This window comes from Cricetulus griseus, chromosome 3, assembly GCF_003668045.3.
Source record: "Cricetulus griseus strain 17A/GY chromosome 3, alternate assembly CriGri-PICRH-1.0, whole genome shotgun sequence".
NCBI lineage: Eukaryota > Metazoa > Chordata > Mammalia > Rodentia > Cricetidae > Cricetulus > Cricetulus griseus.
The window spans coordinates 88536287-88559924 of NC_048596.1; the positions used below are offsets into that span (position 1 = coordinate 88536287).

General features: G+C 47.3%; 1 protein-coding gene across 2 annotated transcripts in view; it reads left to right on the forward strand.

Annotated features, from left to right (window-relative positions):
* Dkk3 (dickkopf WNT signaling pathway inhibitor 3) overlaps nucleotides 1-23638 on the forward strand; it is a 40710-nt gene that overhangs the window by 12992 nt on the left and 4080 nt on the right. For both annotated transcript variants that reach the window (XM_027410095.2, XM_027410094.2), the window contains one exon: nucleotides 22730-22822. In XM_027410095.2, coding sequence (XP_027265896.1) covers nucleotides 22730-22822 — 93 coding nt within the window. The remainder of the gene's footprint in view (nucleotides 1-22729; nucleotides 22823-23638) is intronic.

The window sequence follows — 23638 nt, forward strand, 5'->3', positions numbered from 1 at the left end:
TTGAATCCCTTGGAACTGGAATTACAGTTATGAATCACCGTGTAGCTGCTTGGAAACAAACCCCAGTCCTCTGCAAGGACACTGTGTGGTCTTAACCACTGAGCCATCTCTCCAGCCCTCGAGGGCTATCTTTGTAGGAATGTGAAGTTTCTTTTCCTGAGCAGGAAGCTGTGAATGGCAGATTGCCTCTGGAGGAACACAGCAGTGTGCAGTGTCATACTGTCCCATTCACTAGTTCCGCAACTTAATGATTTTTACAGGTGACTCTAACCTAACACTTCACACTACAGAAACTGTCCTTAAAAGAGATTTCCCATCCCAAAAAGCAAAAGCCACAACCCGCTCAAACCTTCATGTGCCATAAATGGGGCTACATTTTTTTGAATTTAAAATTCCCAGATGAATTCAATTAACAGCAATCACCAGGCACAACATATTTTCCTTTCTTTAAATGTGGTGTTCATATTAATATGTATGGTAACCTGAGGAGGTTCATGGAAAGTTCCAGACAGTAACACTATATGCCTGTCTAGAAATTTCACAGTCTATGTAAGGCATTGGTCTGTTTTTACACTCAGATGTGAGAGGGGGAACACCCCGAGGCATGTAATTTCACCTGAGTGCCTCAGCTGATGCACACAGGGCCTGACATCTTTGTGAGGGGCTTTTGTGTTGAGCCTTTGGCCAGGCCCCTTTGGGGGCCAGTGGGCAGGCTTGACCACTGTGCTTCTGTTTAATAGGGGATTAGGGGAAAGGGGCAATAGGAAACTGGAAAAGACAAGCTATTATGCAGTAGTGGGAAGTTTTTCTTTGTAGAGGAGTCTGGCCCACTTAACCAAGCCTCCGTTTTGAAAGGCTATGTCCTCTGGATAAACACATCCTGCAGCTACATGATTTAGCATGCTTGCACTGGCTATATTCCAGGCTTCACCTTCCTAGGTGATATAACAGTGAGTCTGTTTGTTTTTCCACACAAACACACCTAGTTTGAGGCTAACTCCAAGATACTAGCCAGGACTCTGAGGCCATGGATGGATGGATTTCATCATTTCACCAAAGCCACACAAGCAGTGGAAGCTTGAATGTCTCAGTAATTTCTTTGTTCAAGAGTGTCCCCTGTTGATGTCCGCCTTCTGAGTGGAGGCAATGGATGACCATAGTATGCCCTTGCTATGGCTACGGAACCAGTGGCTTCCCCAGTATGAAGTCACTTTGCCTGTTGCTCCTGTTGGATCCTGGGGAAGGTGGGATGTTACACCCTGACAGAGCTTTGGCAAATGTTTCATTTTTTCCCACAGGACAATCAGCATATCATCTCTGGGAGATAGACCAGAACTGAGTGGGAGGGGAAAGTGTGTCCAGTGACCTGAATCCTGCTCAGGCCTTCCTACCCCCAGCCTTGTCACATGCCACAGAGGAAAGGCTTGCATGGGCATGGCTTTGTTCCCTCCATACCCTGATTTCAACTGTTGCCTGCCTGTCAAGTTAATAGACATGCTAGAGATGGGCAAGATTCTGGTGATGTGTGTGTGTGTGTGTGTGTGTGTGTGTGTGTGTGTGTGTGTGTGTGTGTGTGTGTGTGTGTGTGTACTTGCAAATATGTGTGAAGCCCAGAAGTCAGTCTTGTGTGTTGTTTTTCAGATATGTCCACAGTGTTTTTTGAGACAGGGTCTCTCACTGGCTGGGACTCACCAAGTAGGCTAGGCTGGCTGGCTGGTGAGCCCAGAGAGTCATCTCTGTCTGCCTTCCCAGTGCTGGGATTACAAGGTACATACCACTATGCCTGGCTTTTTTTATTTTTTATTTTTGGATAGGTTCTGGGGATTTAACTCAAGTCCTCCCTCATGCTTGTACCCCTGGGGAGGGCACAAGCCTCCTGAGAAGTCTGAGGCAATTTCTGGAGACTCTGCCTCCTGGGAAGTCTTGCTGGGCTAGGTCAGCTTGGAGCACTGAGCCCCAAGAAATGTAGCCCTTTCCTTTAGTTGGCCCTGGGGCAGAATGGAGACATCTACACAAGGTAGTTGGAGTCAGGCATCCCAGTCCTGCCCTCATCCCTGCAGCCTGTGCCTTCTGAGAAGTCATGCAGAAGATAAAAAGCTCTGTGGCACACTCATTATCAAGGAAAAGCAATTAAAGCTAGGCTGTAATTCTCAACTGCCCTGGTTCCCAGCAACCTGCTGAGAAAAAGAACAGGACTAAACAGGAAGCTGAGGCTGTCTGGGAGGCCTCCACTGCCTCTGTCTGAGAAGGGAGCTGTGGGCCAGTTCTGTCTACAGTCTTTGAGTGCTTTGCTGGAGGTCCTAGCCTCAAGCTGATCATTGTGTTGCTCCTCTGTGCATATTCCATGTGGCTGATGGTCTCAGGAGACAGAAGGGGCCATCAGGAGCCTCAGACAAGGAGAGTGACCAATGGATGGGTGCCTCTAGGTGAGGTGTAAGTCCTGGCAGCAGGTATATTCTGCTTCTGTAGAAGACAGACCTGGTGTTCTATAGGGGGTGTGCTGTGGATGTCCCATGCCATGGTCAGCCCCTAACCACATACAGTGTGATGCTTTTACATCAGGCCAAACATAAGACCCTTAGACCTTAATACCATAGGGAAAGAATTACACGGAAAATTGAAGAACTCCACCATTCTGTGACATGGCTACTTACCCCCAAATATAGCTGGTGTGGGGAAAAAGTGCTCACAGGGTTGGTATGTCCTCAACCAAAATGTCCTTCAAAAAGGAATCTGTCATCTGTAAATGATTCTACATCTTTCATGGAAACACTGTGGTCTTAATAAATGAGTTTCAGGCCAGGAATGTAGCTCAGTTGGTAGAGTACTTAGCAAGAATGCATGAAGGCCCAGGTTCCATCCCCAGCCCTGTGTAAGTGCAGCATGGTGTTGCATACCTGAAACTTTAGCACTCAGAAGACAGAAGCAGGCAGATCAGACATGCAAGGTCATTCTCAACTACATAGTGAGTTCAAGGCCAGTTTGGGCTACACGTGACTCTTTCTTAAAGGAAAAAAAAAGTAGCTAAATAAGTTTCATTTAAGTGTAATGTAAATTAGTATAAAAAGATAAAAGGATAACTTAAATACATTGTTAAGAAAATCAATTTCAGAGCTGTACATATATAAGTTGCATAAGATATACATGTATAATATATAAAATGATCTTTTTAGTAAAAGTATGTATAAAGAGCTTGATAAATATACACTAGATTGTCAACAGTAGAAACCTCTAGAGGAATTTCCATTTATATAGACTATTCTTTATAGAGTGCTGTATTGAAAAAAAAAATTCCGACAGGGTTTCTCTGTGTAGCTTTGTAGACCAGGCTGGCCTGGAACTCACAGAGATCTACTTGCCTCTGCCTCTCAAGTGCTGGGATCAAATGTGTGTGCCCCCAACACCTGGTTTGAAAATGTTTTTAATGGGATAGAGAGATGGTTTAGTATAAGAGTGCTTGCTGCTCTTGCAAGAGGACCCCAGTTCAGTTCCTAGCTCCCACAACAGAGGGTTCACAACTGTCTGTAACTCCAGCTCTAGGGGCTATTTCTTATGGTTTCTATTGCTGTGATGAAACCCCATGACCAAAAGGCAAATCGGGGAGGAAAGGGTTTATTTGGCATTGCTGTTTATCACCGAAGGAAATCAGGACAGGAACTCAAACAGGGCAGGATCCCAGAGGCCAGAGTTGATGCAGACGCCATGGAGGGCAACTGCTTACTGGTTTGCTTCCCATGGCTTACACAGCTCACCTTTTTATAGAACCCAGGACCAACAGCCCAGGGGTGGCACCACCCACCATGCTCTGGGCCCTCTCCTATTGATCACTAAATAAGAAAATGCCTTACAGCTGGATCTTTGAGGCATTTCCTCAACTGAGGCCCCTTCCTTTCTGATGACCCTAGTGTGTGTCAAGTTGACACAAAACCATCCAGTACAGACTCCAACACCCTCTTCTGGCCTCTATGGGCATGTGCTCACATGCCATAAACATAGAATAAAAATAATCTTTAACAATAGTTTTAAAGACCTTGTAGACTAGCCATAATTTCAGTATAGACAAGTATTTTTGTTGTGTGAGCCTGGAGGGCAGCCCACTTAGTCCAATTTGTGATACATTCTGCAGAATTTCCCACCTGAGAGTTGTGCTCAAAATTTCAGCAATTTCTGAGACTTGTTTCTGGGCAGCCTTGGTTATGTTGAGTACCTCAGTGGGTGGTCCTTGGGGAGGCTCAAGTCTTGTCTGCAGCGTGTGTGTGTAGGGTCCTGAGTAAGGTCAAGGGGTGGCTGTTGGAACTGTAATGTGAAGCAAATACAGAGTCTTCTGACGTTGGTCTCCCTCCTTTAGTGTTAGGGAAAGGTCAGATTTGCATTGCAGGCTGTTCCCAAGACCAAACACCATCCACTCCCCTTCCCCTCCCAATGTGGGCCAGATAAGGAGGTGGGAAGTCCCAACAGGACTCAGCTTCGTTCTCAGTCTGTATGAGCTCATGGACTGAGTCACATGGGGGAGGAGATGATGGCCACTTAGAGGTTACTGCCTCCACCTCTAAAAATACGAAAACAGCAAGCCTGCCTTCCTTCTACTGTCTGCCCCTGTTGCTCCCCTTCCCAGAGGTGTTTAGATGCCGCTAGAAGAAGTTCTTTAGCACATTAACTAAGGGCTGGCCACAGCCAGGTCAGTTCAAACAATACCCATGATACTTATTAGCTGTGTGACTTTGATTAGCGTCTTAACTGCTTTGTGTCTTAATTTCCTCATAGGTAAAAATGACTTCATCAAATTTCCTTCCAGACAGGAGTGGTAATACCAGCATTCAGGAGATAGAGGTAGGAGGATTGTGAGTTAAGGGATATTCTTGACTTACACAGCAAGTTTAAGATTAGCCTGAGCTAGTTTTTCTTTTTCAATACACACACACACACACACACACACACACACACACACACACACACACACACACACTCAGGACAGACAGAATGAATCCGTCCCATATATTGTTAAAATAGTCCAGTGTATAGTGTGTAGTGCCTGGATCATTGGCAAATTGCTGTTATATTCTGACTGCTTCCAATCCATGCCTGCATAATCCCCTGCATTATCCACTCAACTCATTCCACTCAACTCATTCATTACTCATTCACTAGCATGATCTTTTGACTACCTACTATGCTCCTGGCAATAAGTGTAAAAAAAGAGTTTTTAACATCAAAGTTTCAACCAATCAACTAAATAAATTATTACAATGAATACATAATTTATTTCTTTTAAAATATTTTTAAAATTATTTATTAGAGAGAGAGAGAGAGAGAGTATGTGTTTACATGCATATTTGTGAAGTACCCAAAGAGGCCAGAAGAAGGTATCAGATCCCCTGAAGGTGGAGTTAACAGGCAGTTGTGTACTGCCTGGCATGGGTGCTGGGGATGGAACTCAAAAATCTGGAAGAGATCTTTACTAAGCCATCTCTCCAGCCCAATTCATTTCTTTGTGAGATAGGGTCTTGCTGTGCCATAGCCAAATCTTGTCTTAAACACCTGCCTCAGCCTCTCCAGTGCTGTGGGGTATGAGTGTATACCACAGATAAGTAACTTCCAAAGCAGAAGTTGAACCAGGCAGAGTAGTGGCCTAAGAAGACTTTGTTGGGTGAGAGGGTGGGATTTTGCATAGTCTGTCATGTTTCTGCTGGCTCTGTAGGCTGAGACACTAACTGCCTAGTTGTTCTAGACTGTCTCTTTAAGGGTGTTGTATAGTCTTGGGAGAAAAGGACTGCTATCCCTCCATGGCAGAAGGTGATGCACTCCAACATAAAAAATTTTATTCTCTAAGCTTGCAGTTCCTCAGGCATGACATAAACTCATGAAATACGTGACATTTCCCTAATGTGTGCATGCAGCTTAGGGAGCCAGAGGATTGTCACAGACTTCAAGCTCATACTGCTTCTGTGCAGTTGGCATCAAATCTTTTGTCTCCCACCCCAGAGTCTTGTGGAAAACAGGAAGGAAAGCAGAGAAGACTCAGGCCCTTTGCATTCTTGATGGGCTTCCTAAAAGAGGTGGTGGTTACATTGTGTATTTCCAGTGATGTCTGGGAATTGTTGCAGGGAGAAAGGGCTTTTCTTACTAACACATTGCTTGTTCAAAGTCAAGAAGACACGCAGATATAAGTGTTAGTATTAAGGCATCTATATTGGCCTGTCCTTGGAGTTCTGACAGGATATGCCCTCAGCGGCAGCCACTAAGAGCACCACCTATGTATATTCACTATGTTCCCTTTTAAAAAGGCCTTACCCATCTCCTATTCTCCTCCTCCTCCTCTTCCACCTCCTCCTCCTCCTCCTCCTCCTCCTCCTCCTCTTCCTCCTCCTTCCCCCCTCTCTCTGCCCCCTCTTTCCTCTCTCCTGCTGCTCCTGTCCGGGAGGTTGGTCTCCCTCCTCCTCTTCCCCCCTTTTGATCCCTTACTCTAATAAAAAAGCCCTCTGCTTGAACCTCATGGCGTCTTTCTCTAGCATGCTGCTTTTCTTAAATTACAACAATAAGAGCTGGGGAACACTCTTTTACCAGAGTGTGGTAGGAACAGCAGCTGAGCTAGGAAAGGGTGGGGATTAGGTCAGGAGACTTGGAGAACCCAGCCAAGGAGTCAGGAGACATGCTGAGTTAGGCATGTTCTATGTCTGCAAGCCTTTACCACCCCCTGTACTGCATACATAAGCTACCTCATGATCCCCAAAGCAGGGAGCCAGGAGGATACAATGTGGATGGCAGAGGCATCTCTGAGGATACAGCTTTACTGAAGCTCAAAACCCAAAATCTCTTTGGGTTTCAGACAGTCTGTGTCCCACAAGAGCCTGGCTTTGGGCCTAGAAGTCTGGAGCATTTTACTTGAAAGTGGAACACAGGCCAGATAAGCCACACTGATTGCACATAAAATGTGGTTAGGCTGATGCCATCAACTGTAGAACAAGCTGAGTTCTGAGCTCTTGGGACATGTAGGGGACAAACAGTGTCCTGTGCAGGCATGTGGTTGTCTTCTGCCTTGGGAACTTGGGGATTCTTCCAGGCACTGGTCCAGGGACCTTTGCATCCTGTTTCTCAGATATGTGGAGCCTTGCCCTTTTTTTTTCCCTTAGTGTTTGTTGTTCTGAAAACCTCACAAAGTTTGTGAGCCCATCTTGTTTTTTAAAATAATACCACAAATGTAATAATAGCAAGGTCTGCATGCTCCCCCATGGTCCTGCATTTGTCCCTGTGACTCAGAAGGCTATCAGATTTAGCAGCCCCTCCCCAAAATCCAGCCATTTGTGAGCCAGGGTAAATACTGGTTGTTGTGATGTGTTCCATAATAACTGGTGGTTTTAATGGCAATGAGAGTTCTACATAATAAAAGCATACACTGCCTGCTGTGTGCCAGGTGCTTTGTGAGGGGTCTTTAGCACCCCTCCTACCATCTTCATGACAGCCATCCAAGGAGGACACTCACTGACCCCAGAAGGAGTAACTGAGACACAGAGAAACAATCCAAGCTCATAGGTGGCACTGTCAGTACTAACAAGAGGGATAAACATTGAGGTCTTACTGACTCAAAACCTCCATAAACACGGATTTTTCTTTAGTGGAGGTTTTGTTTGTTTGCTTGCTTCTATCTTTTAATGACATGAGCTCTTGCAGCCCAAGTTAGCTTCAAACTTGCTGAGGATGACATGGAGCTTTTGGTCCTCCAAGAGTAGTGGTGGAGTCAAGCAGCTCTCAGGGTTTCCCTGGCCAGCCAGTCTAGATAAAATGGTAAGCTGCAGGTTCACCGAGAGACACTGATCAAAAAATAAAGTGAAGAATGATGAAGAAAGAGCTCTGATATCAGTCTTTGGCCTTCACGTGCACTCACACATATAACATACACATGCTCACACATAAGACACACACACACACACACACACACACACACACACACACACACACACACTTAAAAAAGAAAAGACCCAGCTTTCCATTCTTAAGGGGATATACTCAGCAGTGGAATTCCCAATTTATAGGATATTTTCTTTTTAAAAATATGTGTGATGTTTTGCCTACATGTATGTCTATGCACTGCTCTCTTGCCTGGTGCCTAAGGCAAACAGAAGAGGACATTGCTTCCCTGGAACTGGAGTTCCAGAGGGTTGTAAGCTGCCGTGTGGATGCTGGGAATCTCACCAGGGCCCTCTGAAAGAGCAGCCAGTGCTCTAACCACTGAACCATCTCTTTGGCCCCTCACAGGCTTTCAGTTTGGAGCTTGTTGAACACCTGCCATATTGCCTCCCACGGTAACTGGTTTCACATCCTATCCACAATGAACTAATCTTCCCCCCTCTCAAGTCTCATGATTGTAGGCACTGAGAGACGTGCACCAGGACCCAAATTGAAAGATTATCTAGATATTTATGGTGTTATCTCAACACTCTGGAGGCTGCCAGGAGGATTGCAAGTTAGAAGCCAATCTTGGGTACACAATGAACTCAGTCTCAAAAACAGCAGCAGCAGCAGCAGAAGCAACAACAACAACAACAGCAAAACACATAAAAACAAAACAAAACAAAAAACCCAAATAACTCCTGGTCCCTTTTGCCCTTAGATGGGGGCAGCATCCAGGCTTTGGGTCTCCAGGGAGATTTTGTGGTGTCAATGATGTTCTGACTCCCGTCAACAGTGACTTCTTGAAAGATAGGCTCAAACAGAGCTAATGGAGGCCTTATTTATGACTGTTCTTCCTTCAGAGTGGGATGCAGGGTCAGTGGAAGGGAATGGTTAGTATGGGATGACAAGGCAGAGGCCATATTTAATGCCCTTGAATAATGACAATGGTGCCACAGTTGGACAAGCCTGGCTGGTGTCCCACATCAGTCAGAAAACTGCTTCTCTGGTCACCTCCTCAGAAAAGGAAGGGAAATGATGAATGGAGACTGAGTTACAGATCTCATTAGACCAGCTGTCACCTCCACATCCCAGAGGAAAAGGAGCAAGGTGCATGTCAGAGTAGCACAGTACTGTGGAATTTGGAGCATGAACTACTGTGTCAGAAGCCTGTTGTGTGGTCTTCATCTCTCACCTCTGAGTGTCAGGTACTGCTCTGTGAGGAAGAGCAGGTAATGACTGCTGAGAAGGGTGTTGAAACAGGAAGCAGTGAACTGGCCCAGTGGCACATACCTGTGATTGTAGTATTAGGAAGCCTAAGGTATGAAGGTCAGGGTTTGGGGTGCTTGAGGCAGAAGGATCAGGAGTTAGAGGACAGCCTGGGCTACATAGCAGATACCTCCCCCCAAAAAAATAATAAGATGTGGAATAAATGAAAATTTTCACTTTTGACTTAATTTCTCTGCCCCTCAGGGTAGGCAGACAGTAGATTACAAAGGATGTGTGGTAAGTCAGGAGTGGTCTTTATTTTGCTGTAAGGTCATGGCTACCCTAATGCAGTGCCTGTGAGTTTCTAAGAGGTGACAGTGGCCAAGGTGCCAGACCAAATATATGTAAAACTGTATGTGTGCAGACAGGTCCTGTGCCAAAGAAAATGGAGCGTTTCATGGGGTCTGGCAGGTATAAATTTAGAACTCACAGGGCCTTTGGGCTCATTTCAAGTTCTTCAAGGAATGGGGGGCTGGGAATGGGACTCAGTTGGTAGACTGCTTACCAAGCATACACAAAGCCCCGGGTTCAATCCTCAGCAGGTGAAGTGGTGCATGCTTGCAATCCTAGCACAGTGCTCCTGAGGGTGGGGGGTGTGTGTGTGTGTGTGTGTGTGTGTGTGTGTGTGTGTGTGTGTGTGTGTGTGTGTGGTGTGTGTGTGTGTGTGTGTGTGTGTGTGTGTGTGTGTGTGTAATTCAAGGCCATCCTTGGCTGCATAGTGAATTGAAGCCAGCCTGTGCTGTTGGTGACCCTGCCCCCAAACAAACCAACAAAAGAAGACATAATGCAAGCACTTGGCACAGACCTCCGTCACACACACACCCCCACCCCCACCCCCCACCCCCGACCCTAATGCAGACATTACTAATATATTGCAGAGTAATTTCCTTAGGAGCCCTGTAGGGGAAGCTGTAGCCACGCCTACTTAGGGCCTGGCTACAGGTGTGCCTGACCACGCTTGTGAGGGTGTGGTCAGGCACACCTGTAGCCAGGCCCTAAGCAGGCGTGGCTACAGCTTCCCCTACAATTCCCCTTTTAGTCTAAAAAAACTAAAGGTGTGGTCAGGCACACCTGTAGCCAGCCCCTAAGTGCGCGTGGCTACAGCTTCCCCTACAGAGCCCAGATAGTTCAGCACTTGAGCTAACACTACAAGCAGCTGCTGACAGAGAGCTGAACTCTGTTTGCAACTCACTTCTTATCCCATTTGGGGGGGGGGGGAGGCAAACCTCCCATTTAGAGATGAGATATAGAGCTGGGGGCTGTGAGTTTTCTTTAGAACCCAAAGTAATCAGACCTGGAACTTCATTTCAGGTTAGTTCAGGTTTGGATAAGCCTGGAGTTTCCTGTTACAGAGGGTAGGTCTAGGGGTGTCATAGCACTGAGAATTAGTGGCAAGGAAGGTGGGGTGACTGATAATGGGGGAGATATTGAGGACTGAGTGGGGAGACTTTGGGGAGTTCTGGCTGGTGAGAGCAGAAATTCATAAAGTACAGATGAGAGCATTTTCTGGAAGGTTTTGAGTCCCAGGAAGTGGTGGGGGGGGGATCCATTTGTTATGTGTCACCTCTGGGTCTGTGCTTGGAGTGGAATGGGCACCCAGTAGTGAATAAACACTTGTAGTAGATGAATTAGGAAGTTAAACAGAGACAAGAGCCAGAACAGAGTGTATGAAGTAGTGTGTGTGTGTGTATGTGTGTGTGTGTGTGTGTGTGTGTGTGTGTGTTGGTGGGGGAGGAGGTACATGTCCCTTATGCTATGTGTCCATGGAGGCCAGAGATTGACATCAAGTGTCTTTTTTCTCTATCAGTTTCCATCTTACTTTTTGAGACAGGATCTTTTACTGAACCTGGAATTTGCCTGTGTAACTAGACTGGTTGGCTGGAGAGCCTCAGGATCCACTGGTCACTGCCCTGCCCCCAGCTCTGGGGTTACAGGAGCACACCACCATTCCTGGCTTTTATATGGGTGCTGGGGAGTCAAACCATGCTTGTGCTGCAAGCACTTTGCCCACCAAGCATCTCTCCAGCTTTGCAAATGAGTTTTTTTTTTTTAATTAGAAAACCGAGTGATTGTTTTTCTGGCCTATACTCATTCCTCTATGTTCCTAAGCATCCACTGTTTGCCATGCTGTACATATCCTATTTCCCAATCTTGGTAACACTGTGACATAGGTATTGTTTTGGGGAGAGGATAATGGAATTTGGTGAAGTTAAATATCAAAAGCAATGATAAAAGATTAAATGGTAGAACTAGAATGTTAAAAAAAACTGTACATTTTGGCCATTTCGATGAAAAATATGTATTTCTGATATAAAAAGTCACAGGCACTTTCAGCTGTAACTTTGGAAATTTCTCAACCCTTCTGACACCTAATTGCAATGTGTATCATTTAGACCAAGACTCACTGGTTGGCATCCACTCCCCCCTCTGCTAGAAATAGAAGACAAATTCACAAAGGACAACCTGAGACAACATGCAGGAGAACACAAACTGGTCTCTCACACATCTCTGTTGTTCTTTGTGTATGTGTATATGTGCACACATGCACATATGTGTGTACATGCATGTAAAAGCCAGAGGTCATTACTGGGTGTTTTCCTTAGTCACTCCTATTTTTATTTCGAGACAGGTTTGTCACTGAACTAGAGGCTCACAGATTGATCAGTGAACCCCAAGAATCTTTCTTTCTCTGCCCTAACAACTTGAGGATCCAAACTCAGGTCCACATGCCTGGAGAGCAAGTACTGCACTGACTGAACCATTGCTTATCTTTCTCTTCCTCTTGCTGCAGAGGGACATTCTCAGCCACTGAGGCAGGGTACTTTCAGAGAAGGGTATACAGTGCCAGAAGACCACATTGTAACAATGGCATGTGGAGAGCACTGCCATGGAAGATCAGCCTGGGATGATCAATTAGGATCTCTAAGAAGGAGTCAGGCCTAGGAGGCAGAATGGAGGGGCATTCAAGTTCAAAGGCAGAGGCAAACTAGTGCCCCACATCCCGGATCCCTGGGGCTAAGATGAATAGAGACCCTGTCCTTCCCCAGACCAGGAGCAGGAGGATGCAGGCTCAGGTCCCCTCCCAGCAGCCTTTGCTTCTTCCATTGTTTCCAGGGTCCATGTCTTTGGAGACCTCCTTCCCCAGGGAGGACACCAATCTTGTCATAGAAGGCCAAGGCCAAGACCACAGTCAGTTCAGTGCCACCTATGTAGGACAGTCTCTCTGCCTCCTACAGCTGCTGGGATTTAGAAGGTGAGAGCAAAGAAAGAAAACTCATTTTCTCGGGCACCAACTATATGCCAGCCTGTTTGCCCTAACTCCAGCCAACTGCCTAAGTGGTAAAGTAAATCAGGCATTTGGGGTTTGGGCAGGCCCCTGGGTGTGCCTTGGGCCACCTGCATAAGGCTTTCCCCTTGGAGGCAAAGTGCCCTTGTTCCTACCAGCCCCTGAGGATGAAGCAGAGACTCGGCCACTTCTGAGCAAAATGAAGTCAGGCATGTTTTTCCACCACAGAAGCATATTAAACTTTTTCCTGGCTCATTAACATGCATGGCTTATAGCTGAAAAGTCTAGAAATTCCAGAAGCTCCCTTTGTGCCTTGTTGTGGAAGAATTTTGTGGGTGGATGCAGAGAGAGGAAGAATAATTGTGGAGAGAATAGCTGGATGGGCCTTGAAGCTCTCCAGAGGCCTGAGGTGATGCTTTCTTCTGTACAGAACTAAGCAACTTTGGTTTTGTTCTGAGTAGCTTTGAATTTTATTCATCTTTTCCTGCCTTTCTTTTCAAGGGAGCTAAGGAAATTCTTTGTGATGTATTTTTTAAACATTTATTTCTTTTTATGTGCATATATATATATGTGTGTGTGTGTGTGTGTGTGTGTGTGTGTGTGTGTGTGTGTGCCAGTGTGTGTGTGTGTGTGTGTGTAATCAGAGGACAATTTACACAAGTTTGTTCTCTCTGTCCATCATGTGGGTCATGTGGGTCAGGTCAGCAGGCTTGGTAGCAAGCACCTTTAACCTGTAGAGCTGTCTCACCCTGTGGTATGTTTCTAAAGGATGGTGACACGGAAGTAGAGGTTCTGAATCATGGGTACCCACAAGTATCACCCTCCCAACCTACTCAGAAGAAGAGCGTGTCTCTGTTTCCACCCACTATTTATTTATTTATTTATTTAGGCAGGGTTTCTCACTGAACTTGAAGCTTATCAGTTCTGCTTGGCTGGTTGGGATCCAGGGATCCATCTGACTCAGTCTCCGGTGCTGATGTTACAGTCACGCCCCACCACGACCAGTTTTATATGTGATTGCTAGAGGATCAAATTTAGGTTCTCATGTTGGCACGTGGCAAGTCCTTTACCCATGGAGCCATCTCCAAAGCTTCTCTAATTTTTAAAATTATTTTCTCCAGTCTTGACTGGCTTAAATGGAGACTACCAGTCACATATAATCGGGTACCAATGCCATCACACACCTTGTGCTTTCTTAGTGCTGTCACGTGAATAACCGCTTCATAGTCTGGCCTTGAACTAGTTATGAATCCAAGGATAGTATTTTTTTTTTTGCAGATTTTTTTTATTTGAATTAGAAACAAGATTGTTTTACATGTCAATCCCTCTCCCCCTACCACTCCCCCCCCCAAATAATACCCTACCTATCACATTCCTTTCTGATCCCCCGGGAGGGTGAGGCCTTCCATAGGGGGGTCATCAGAGTCTATCATATCCTTTGGGATAGGGCCTAGGCCCACCCCCGTGTGTCTTGGCTCAGGGAGTATCCCTCTATGTGGATTGGGCTCCCAAAGTCCACACCTGTGCTAGGGATAAGTACTGAACTACCACAGGAGGTCCCGTATATTTCTGAGATTTCCTCACTGAAACCCACGTTCCTGGGGTCTGGATCAGTCCCATGCTGGTATCCCTGCTATCAGTCTAGGAACCAAGAGTTCCCTGTTGTTCAGGTCAGCTGTTTCTGTGGGTTTCACAGGTTCTTAAGTTGCAGAGTCTAGGAGTACCTCTTTCGAGTGACAGAAATGTGAGGGTTCCATCTACGTTGCCCCCATCTGGTGTTAGTCATAAGGATGCAAGGCTGTCCCTCTGCAGGTTGCTGGGTAGGTGAGGATTAAAGCCACAGGAGATCAAATGATTGACCCACACTTTGTGGGTTTCAGAGCTTGGAATCCTTAGGGTAGACAGCTCCTCAGCTCTAGAACCACAGTGCCAACACACACATACATTCTCTCTCTCTCTCTCTCTCTCTCTCTTCCTGGTTGGTCACTGGGGAAGTGCTGTTTTTTTCCACTTGAGTCCTCCTTGTCACATCAATTTCTTACACAGCATTGCAGATGCAGGCTGTTATTAAGGCCTGGAAGGCAGCTGTCTCCTCCAATTATGTGCTGATTGAATTAGCCCAATGCTAAGCCTTCTCCAGGGCCTTCAGCCCTCGACTTTCAAAACAATTATGTTCAGAGACATGCATAATTAGGTTTGTGTTTTTAGAGGATGACTCGGGCTACAGGAAGGAGCTGTGGGTAAGGGGGTGGCTAGTGGCTGGAGGTCAGCATCTTTGTTGCCGATTTATTTGGAGAACAACATATGACCTGAGGAGAGTGAAGACCCTCTCTGAAAAAGGTAAACCTCACTGCTGAGCTGAAGCTGTAGAGTTGCTAGAGTCTTTGCCCTGAGTTCCATCCCCATAGCCATATAAACTAGGCTCGGTGACATTGTGAGGTATCCACCAGAGAAGACTACTCAGACACAGGTTCAAGACAGTAGAAAGTCTTTACCAGCTGGTTGGCTACTACACTGTCTGGTGGCAACACTGAGTCTTCTGGAGCGGAACTCAGGGTGAGCTTTTAAGCACAAAAACAAAACAAAACAATCAGAAAACATATCCTGGGTTGACACACCTCAGTCAGCAAGAACAGTTAGCCAGAAGCAGAGCTATAGAAGCCAAAAAACAACGTTAGTACATTTAGAGACTTACTCAGAACTATGGATTTTGATGGATTAGGTCTTTGTTCTCATTTTGGTGGATATTGCTGAATGTATATTGGGTTCTGAGGCCTGACTGGTACTTCCATCATAGTGTCAGTTTGGCTAAGATCCGGAGGCCTGTAACAGTGATGCAGTTCAGGAGGAGGAGGCAGGAGGATCAGAAGTTCAAGGTCATTCTTGACTAACCAGTGAGTCTGAAGTAGACTTAGGACACCTGAGGCCCTGCCTCAGAACAATCCCTTTGCTACATGTGTGGAAAACCCCTTTTATGCCTGAATCTGAGAACCCCAGTCAGAGCCCCTCCCCCAAGGCTTGTCCCTGGAAGGAACTGGCTCCAAAAGAGCCCTCTTGGGAGGGTCAGGTGAGCAGATCCTGTTGTTCGTTTCTCTCTGGTACTCAACACTTTCTCTAGGGACCCAGGTCTGGATTTAGTTACTGGGAACCCAGCAAAGAACTTGGCTCTCTGCCGTTTCTGAACCTACCTGATCACATGGCTCTGAGCTGTGCTGGGCCTCACAGGCTAGAATTCATAGCACTAAATCCCAGACAGGGCCCTGAACAGAGGCAGCAGCATGAGAGAGGGCCTTAGAAGGTCTGACCAGGCTCACCTCTGCTCCACTGATGTAAGGGAGGTGGGGGAGCATGGTGGGGTGGGGGTACAGACAGTGAGAGCCTAGGGCAGTGAGGGCTTCTCCTTGGCATCATTTGCCCCCAGGTTGTCAGTTGGTTACGGTAAAAAAGATAATTCTAAAGGAAGAAGTATGTTTTGGCTCATGGTTTCACTGTGGTGAGTTGTTTTGGGGACTGTGAAGAAGCAGAACTCATGGCAAGGAACACATATGTGATGGCACCGGGCTGTTCACATCATGGCCAGAGGGAAGCAGGAAGGGAGGAGAGGAGGGAGGGAGGAGGAAGAAAGGGAGCAGGGCCAGCAGTCAGTTGACTAGATTGAGGACCAGTAAGAAGCTTCATTTAGTGCAAATCTTGGCCCAGTTCTCCAGAGGAAGTGCTGAACAGGAGGACTCAGGCTTAAAGAATGTAAGCCCTGGAGGTGGGGGTGGGGTGGATGGGACTTCATGGCCAAGCAGTGGGACCAGGTCCTGATGTGGATTGCTAGCTGTTGTATAGGACATGCCCTCCCCACCTAAGGATCTGAGGCTGATGGGAAGGAAGCTGTGAGAGGAGTTCAAGTGTAGGCTGAGGGTTAGGACTAGGTGCACTCCTTACCTCAGAGTGCTGAGCCAAGTCCAGGATGGTGGGTGAGTTTCACTGGGGTGGGATTGTCACCCTCCTCTTCCTCCAGTTGTAAAATGTGGGGGAGGGAGAATTAGCAGGCCACCTAACCAGACTTTTGCAGACGCTAGCAGTTCAATAATAACGGCTGGCATGGGCCACAAACTCCTGCCCAGATTTTTCCACAGGCCTGTCTTTACAGCAGGGACCAGGCCAGAGCCCTGGGTGAGGTTGCTTTAAAACTGTGAGTTGGTAGACAGCTTGTAGCCCCACCTCTGGGAAAGACTGCAGGCACCCCACTGTGTTGGAGACAGATGTACAGGTTCTTGTTACAGGCTCCTACATCTGGCTTCATTCTGAGGCCAAAAAAGGATTCTTAGTAGAGGGCAGGCTGGGGGGGGGGGGCGTGTGATTGACCTGGAGGTCTCTGCTTACCCACCCCAACACACACACACACACACACACACACACACACACACACACACACACACACACACACACCTTAGAATTTGCTAATGTGGAAATCAACTGAAGAATGGAGGTCACCACCATTCTCCTGGGCACCTCAAACCAAGGTCAGTCTAGAAGAGCCTGCCCTCTTGCATCCAGTAGAGAGGATACCTGCTCCTCGAGAGCTCTGGAACACTCATTGCCTCACATTGTCACCTTCTGCCTCCTGCGTGCCTTTGGCCTCTGCCACTTACTTGTGACCTTGATAAGAGGCTGCCAATCTTACTGCCTCGTTTCCTTGTATGTAAAGTAGGGCTTTTCTGCTCACTGTGGGAGAGAAAGTGGTGTGCAGGTGATGAGTGGGAGGTGACCAACAGCTATTGTAAGGGTGGTGAGTGGGAGGTGACAGGTGGGGCACAGAGTTTCTTGCCCGCACCAGTCTTGGGTCTTCTTCTTCTTCTTCTTCTTCTTCTTCTTCTTCTTCTTCTTCTTCTTCTTCTTCTTCTTCTTCTTCTTCTTCTTCTTCTTCTTCTTTTTGGTTTTTCAAGACAGGGTTTCTCTGTGTAGCTTTGGAGCCTATCCTGGCCCTAGCTCTGGAGACCAGGCTGGCCTCGAACTCACAGAGATCCGCTTGCCTCTGCCTCCCAAGTGCTGGGATTAAAGGTGTGCACCACCAATGCCCAGCTCCTTTCTGCATTTCTGTGACCTTGTCATCCTCTCTGTTGTCCTTGTCTGCTAACAGAAAGCCCTGGGATGAAGCCAGAAGATGAGTTGTGGTGTCAGGCAAAGCCCTGGTGGAAGCCCCACATTGTTAGTCATTCAATAGAAGAAGTACTCATTTACTAGAATGAGGTCCACCAAGTGAGAATGAAGCAGGTTGTTGGAGTCTTTGTGACATTTGAGGGGTGTTCCTGCCCTCATGGGCTCTGGAGATGAGGGCAGAGGTGAGAGGCCATGGACTGTTAGTATACGATGATAATCACAAGGGTGTTAGCTTAGACACAGAGGTGGAAAGTCAGAGAAAATTTAGCTTCAGGTATGAAAGTTCCAATACCCACACCTGGAAGTTCTAATTAGTCAACTTTGTAATGTTGTTAACCCAGGGGAGGGGTTTCCTAGGGAGTCCAGTTTACGACCTCATTTGAATTAGTTGAGCTGCAAGGACCTTATCTCTAGAACACGTTTTGAAGTATTTGGTGGCTAGGATGTCAACATAGAAATTTTGGGCTGGGGAAGCAAATCCAAAGTGGGTCATTAACATTTTATTTATTGGTTACTATTGTGGGTGCAGAGTGTCATGGCATGAGTGTGGAGGTCAGAGGACAACTTTATGGAGTCTGTTCTCTCCTTCCACCTTTATATAGTCCCTGAGGATAGAATTTTAGATCATCAGCCTTGTGTATGGGCACTTTTATGAGCTGACCCATTTTGCTGACTCCAAATGGGGTATTTTGAGACTATTAAGAGCAGCATACAGAGTGATCCTCTGAGAATCTGAGAGACTTGTGTTTTAATCTTTGCCTCCCACCATGACCTGAGGCTCTGAGTCTTACTTCTCATCTCTGCAATCTGAAACCCAAACAGTGAGAGTCTGCCACTGGCTCCAAATGGGCATCTTAGAGCTATGCAGGGATCCATTACTGCTCTCCCACCCTGGGCTTTTGACCTTTGTTTTCTAGGATCACTTTACTGATAAACTGTAAGCTTAATAGAGATTCCAATGTCACAATTCCAATAGTGATTCCTATGTCATTTCCCACTTTTTCAGGATCTCATTAAGGCACTGGAGCTATTTCCTGGCTCAGTCCACCCTGCTTTCAGTTCCACTTTTAGGCATTCTGCCTGGTTTCCTAAACATAGCTCTCAACAACAAAGGGCCTCCTTGGAATGGCTGCAGCCCATGGCTAGCTTCTGGGATGTCTGTCAGGCTGAGGGGGGAGCACGACAGACAGACAGGGCATGGCTACAGCTGCACAGAAGCCTGGAAGCCCTGTGCTGCCCCTGTCATTCCTGATGCCCAGGGCCTCCTGTGTTGGTTTTTTGTCTCAGCCCTGGTACAGGCCAGTGTTGCCCACTGAAGCTCAGGTAGGGGAAATGGGCTGGTACTGAAGGGAGGCCATGCTGAGATGTACACAGAGATGAGGAGACACTTGTGGCAAGCTGGGTAACCCTGATCCTTCAAGGCCTTAAAACTGAGATGGGAATGTTGATACCAAAAAAGGAAAGCAAACAAACAAACAACCACAAAACAGTTATCACCTGAAAGGGAGTAAAAGTTTATTTAGGAGCCAAATACAAGTGACCATAGCCAGGAACATGGATTCAGATTACCATAAATCCTGTGTTCTAATGTGGTAATGGTTTCACGAAGGTTATATTTTTCTAGTAGCAGAAAAAAAAAGTCATAAATAAAGGCACTTTAAAATACATTGAGAGGTACAATGGATCAGCGAATTACAGCAAATTGGGGAAATACTGGCTATAAAGGCCTTGGTTGTTATCTGATGACAGTCTTAGCCTGTGGGTTAATAGAGGCTAAGGGTCAGTTAGTACATTACAAAAAGATTTGCCTGAAAACCACAGGGATGGGTCAAAAATATAGTAGTGGGAATGAACAGATAGCTACAGAGCCCAAAATAGCCCAGGACAATTTGGCTCTGTACCTGCAACATTCTGACTCCCCACAGTCACTTAAGGTCTGGTAAGGGAATCTGTTTACCCGGTGTGGCTGCTTTTTTCCTCTCCTGAGAACTGCAGCTCACAGGAATCTTAAGCATGTTGAGGATATGAGAGGGAGCCCATGCTGTTGTGAGGACTCAAGGCCTTGCTCTTCTGGAGCCCTGTGTACTGTTGAGGTGGCTGGCTCTGGACACCCCTTGCAGGACAGGTGCTCAGCTCTTTATGGCCTGCCTCCTGCTGGGCAGCATGCCAAAGCCCAGGGCTCCTCACTCTGACCTTGCTTGGCCTTCAGCCTCTGTTTTGAGTGGCAGTCTGCCTTCAGGTCTAGAATCTAAGAGATAGGAGGCCACTGAGTCTGCAGCCCTTGGAAATCAAAGCCCCACACCAAGAAAGAGTTAATGGCTGTAGACAGGAAGCAGCAGAGCCTCCAGCCTCTTACCTTGCTCAGCCCCTCTGGTGGCCTGGACACAGCTGGGTACTTAGCACCCTGTAGAGTGGGCTCAGAAGTAGCACAGGGAAGAGAAATTGCATTTCTCAGCCATGTCTGCCCTCCCTTTTCTGTTCCACTCAGGTTAGAGGACCTGGCCTCTTTCTTACTTGCAACCTGCACCTGCTGCTGAGGGAACCTCTGGGTTGGCCTTTCTTCTTTTCCTTTGTACCCTCCCATGGTTGAATTTTGAATTTATTAAAGGCAGTCATCTCTGTCCCCAGTGCCTGCTGCTGCTTCCTTCTTCCCAAATGTCACCCCTCCTACTCTGTTCTCTTGCTGTTAGGTTTTAGAAGAAACAGCAGCATCCTGCCGAGTGTGTATGGGAGGGTGTGGTTTGGTGCCAGGAGGGCACGTTGTGTTTTACAGCCAGCCTCAGCACTCCTGGATCCATACCCATAACCAACCTGTTTTAAATAGCATTTGTAGGGACTGGAGAGATGGCTTAGTGGTTAAGAGCACTGACTGTTCTTTCAGAGGTTCTGAGTTCAATTCCCAGCAATCACATGGTGGTTCACAACCATCTGTAATATGATCTGGTGCCCTCTTCTGGCACGCACTGTATACATGATAAATAAATAAATCTTTAAAAAAGTAGCACCTTCCCTTTTGTCGTTGTTCCCTAGACAATACAGCATAGCCATGATTCCCAGAATATACTTGTTGCATTGGGTATTAAATCCAGAGATGAAGAAGCATGTAGTAGTATATGCGTGGGTTAGAGGTTAGATGCAAATTCTATGTCCTTCTATATAAGGAACTTGAGCATCTGTGGATTCTATACTTGTGTGGAGGCAGGGAACATGCTGGATGCAATCCCCTAGGAATACAGGGTCAACTCATATCCCCATGGACCTCTCTTGCCACTGTGGGGTCTTGGGTCCAGCAGACACAGCCTCAGCACCTTGACTTGAAAAAGTCTGTTTTCTTCCTGGTATAAGCCAGAGTGGTGGCCCTGCTGACATTTCTAGTCTGCTGAGCTGAGCAAGTCAAGGGAACAAAAGTGTGCACTCACTGCACTGGGCGAGACCTGGACTGTGCTGTCAGCTCCCTACAGAGCCTACTGGTGGGTGAGGGGAAGGGACCTGCAGCTTCTGAGCTAGATGAACAGGACTCCTGGGCCATGCTCAGGGAGAGTGACATTAGGTCATTTTTAGGGTGTCAAGTGGTGGGATCTCCTTTGGTGTTTTGTTGAGAAATCACAGTAGATGATTTTCTGGTGTGAGCCCCTGGTGAGCCCAGAGCTTGCTTGGTGTATGAGAGTGACATGTCTGTGTCAAACATAGGCATTCTGACTCAGGCTCCTCCTCTGACACCCTTCAGAAAGGGCTGTGGGATTATGTTGTAGGTGACTCTGTCTTTCTGGCTTGGGAGCCTTGCTTGGTGAGCAGAGCACAGTTCAAGCTCCCCCTGGTGGGGCCTTAGCTTAGTGCTGGGCCTGCAGCTGCCCTGACCCAAACATCCATCTCCTCAGACTTGCAGGGTTAGCCAGGAGACATTCAGACCTGAGGCAAGGACACCAGCTATTTCTCAGTAATAGCATTCGGTAATAGTATGAGAGTTGTCTGCTGAGACCCAGCTTGTACATGTTCAGGGTCACAGGCTCCCAGATACCCCAGGTACCCACTGGTGCAGTTGCCTCAACTCACAGAGTGGAGCTGAGCACCATCTCAGGCACTGAGGTCCAAGCCTGACCCACCATGCTTTGACATGTAGGGCTCCATACTGGGCCTCAGGATGGAGGATGCCCTGAGATGGGGATGAGTTAGGCCCCAATCTTCACAGAGATATTTCTAAAATGTTTGCCAGGGCTCTAGGACACCAGGTCTCCTCATCTCTGATTACTGTATTTGGGGCCCTCTACTCAAGGGCTATGGTGGAATATAATCCATCTACTGTGTTTTCGTCATATCTCTTCCATGATGCTATGTCCTTTCTGTGCCACCATTTCCCAGCATAGAAGAAGTAACCTCCAGCTGCCACTTGTTAGGAAGGTCTGTCTTAGGGAAGTGGGTGATGAATGATATCCTTGTGTGTTTTTCTTTCTCTCCTGCCCCCTTTCCTATGGCTGAGATTGAGAGTGGGTCTGACTCTTAGATGGACAGATGTTCTTAGCTAAGCAGAGCTGGCAGCCATAAGAAGGCCCCGGGCTGGAAGGGTGGGGTTCCAGCATCCAACTCCCACTTTAAAGCCCATCTTGCCTCTTGACTGCTCCTTAGAAGCCAGGAGCCTGTGGAGGGCCCTCTGTGGGCAGGTCTGTGGGCAGGAGGGCCCTCCAGGGCCAGTGCCAAGGGAGGTGGTCTCCGGTATCTTCCTAGGCAGCCCTGGCTGTGTTGGGTCTGGCCTCCAGCCCTTCCTGAGCAGTCACATGGGGCCTGGAACTCATTAGCACCTTTTATTAAAACCATATGCTCTATGTATGAGTAACTTTGAGTCCACATGCTCCCTGACCTGGGTGTGGGGGATACTGAACACAGATGGTGATTGTGTGATGGATGTGGGCGGCCCAAGGCTCCTGGGGTCTTGAAAAGTTAGACCCCATGTGAACTGCAGGTGAGGGGTAGGTGACAAGCACAAGCCCAGCCAGGCTCTGGTATGCCTGGATCCAGCAGACACTTCTGGGCCAGTGCTTCATCCAAAACAGGGATGAATCTAGATTCTGCCTTTCCAGGGCACTGCAGATCTACATCTCTGCATTTTACTGATAAAATTTGTCCTTTTCACCCTCCCAGGAATGTATCATTGATGAGGACTGTGGGCCCACCAGGTACTGCCAGTTCTCCAGCTTCACATACACCTGCCAGCCGTGCCGGGACCAGCAGATGGTAAAGATACTAGTTGTCTACATTGCCATGCCATGGGGAGATTAGAATTCCCAGGGGTTCTCAGTTTGGCTGCTTACAGGAGCCTTTCAGTAATGGGGAGGAATCCCAGAGGGGCTGATTGATTCCTGGAGTAACCAGGATGTCATTCCAGCAGACCTGCAGCCACTCCACCCCCGTAATCTCTGGAGACATTATGTGGATCATGGGTAGCCAAGAATGGGAAGGAAGGAGAGAATGGGAGGCCCTGTACTGGTCCCTTCTTCTGGGACAGTGAACAGCAGCCGACACAGTAGTGCACACATGCCGTTCCCAGACAAGGGAAAGGGCCACCTCTTCCCTCCTCGGCTGCCCCCCAGGTCCCTGAGCTTCCAGTCTGCTTAATACATGTGCAGAGGGAGGATCCAGGGGGAGGCTGGAGGACTCTCTCCCAGTGTGGGTTGTGAGAGAAACATGAGCCCAAGCAAAGGAAACCCTCTGCTCTACCCTGAAGGCCTTTTGGACAAAGCCATGGGCTCATGAACTCTTGTCATTTGCCTTATTTTGACAGAAAAAAAAAAAAAACAAAAAACAAAAAACAAAAACCAAAAACAAAACAAAACACACAGTAAGTTTGGAAAATAAAGGGTCCCTGTGACCTTGCTCAGCTCCATCATGGCCAGGCACCTGCTGTTTTCCTTCCAGGCCACACCATATCATGGCACAGTCCCGGGGACCCCTTGTAGCTTTTTAATTGTCATTCCCTGTGTGTCTCTGGGTCCCCGCTCCCAGCATGCTGTCTCCAGACTAGGTCTTCCTAGCTCTGACTTGATTTAGCTG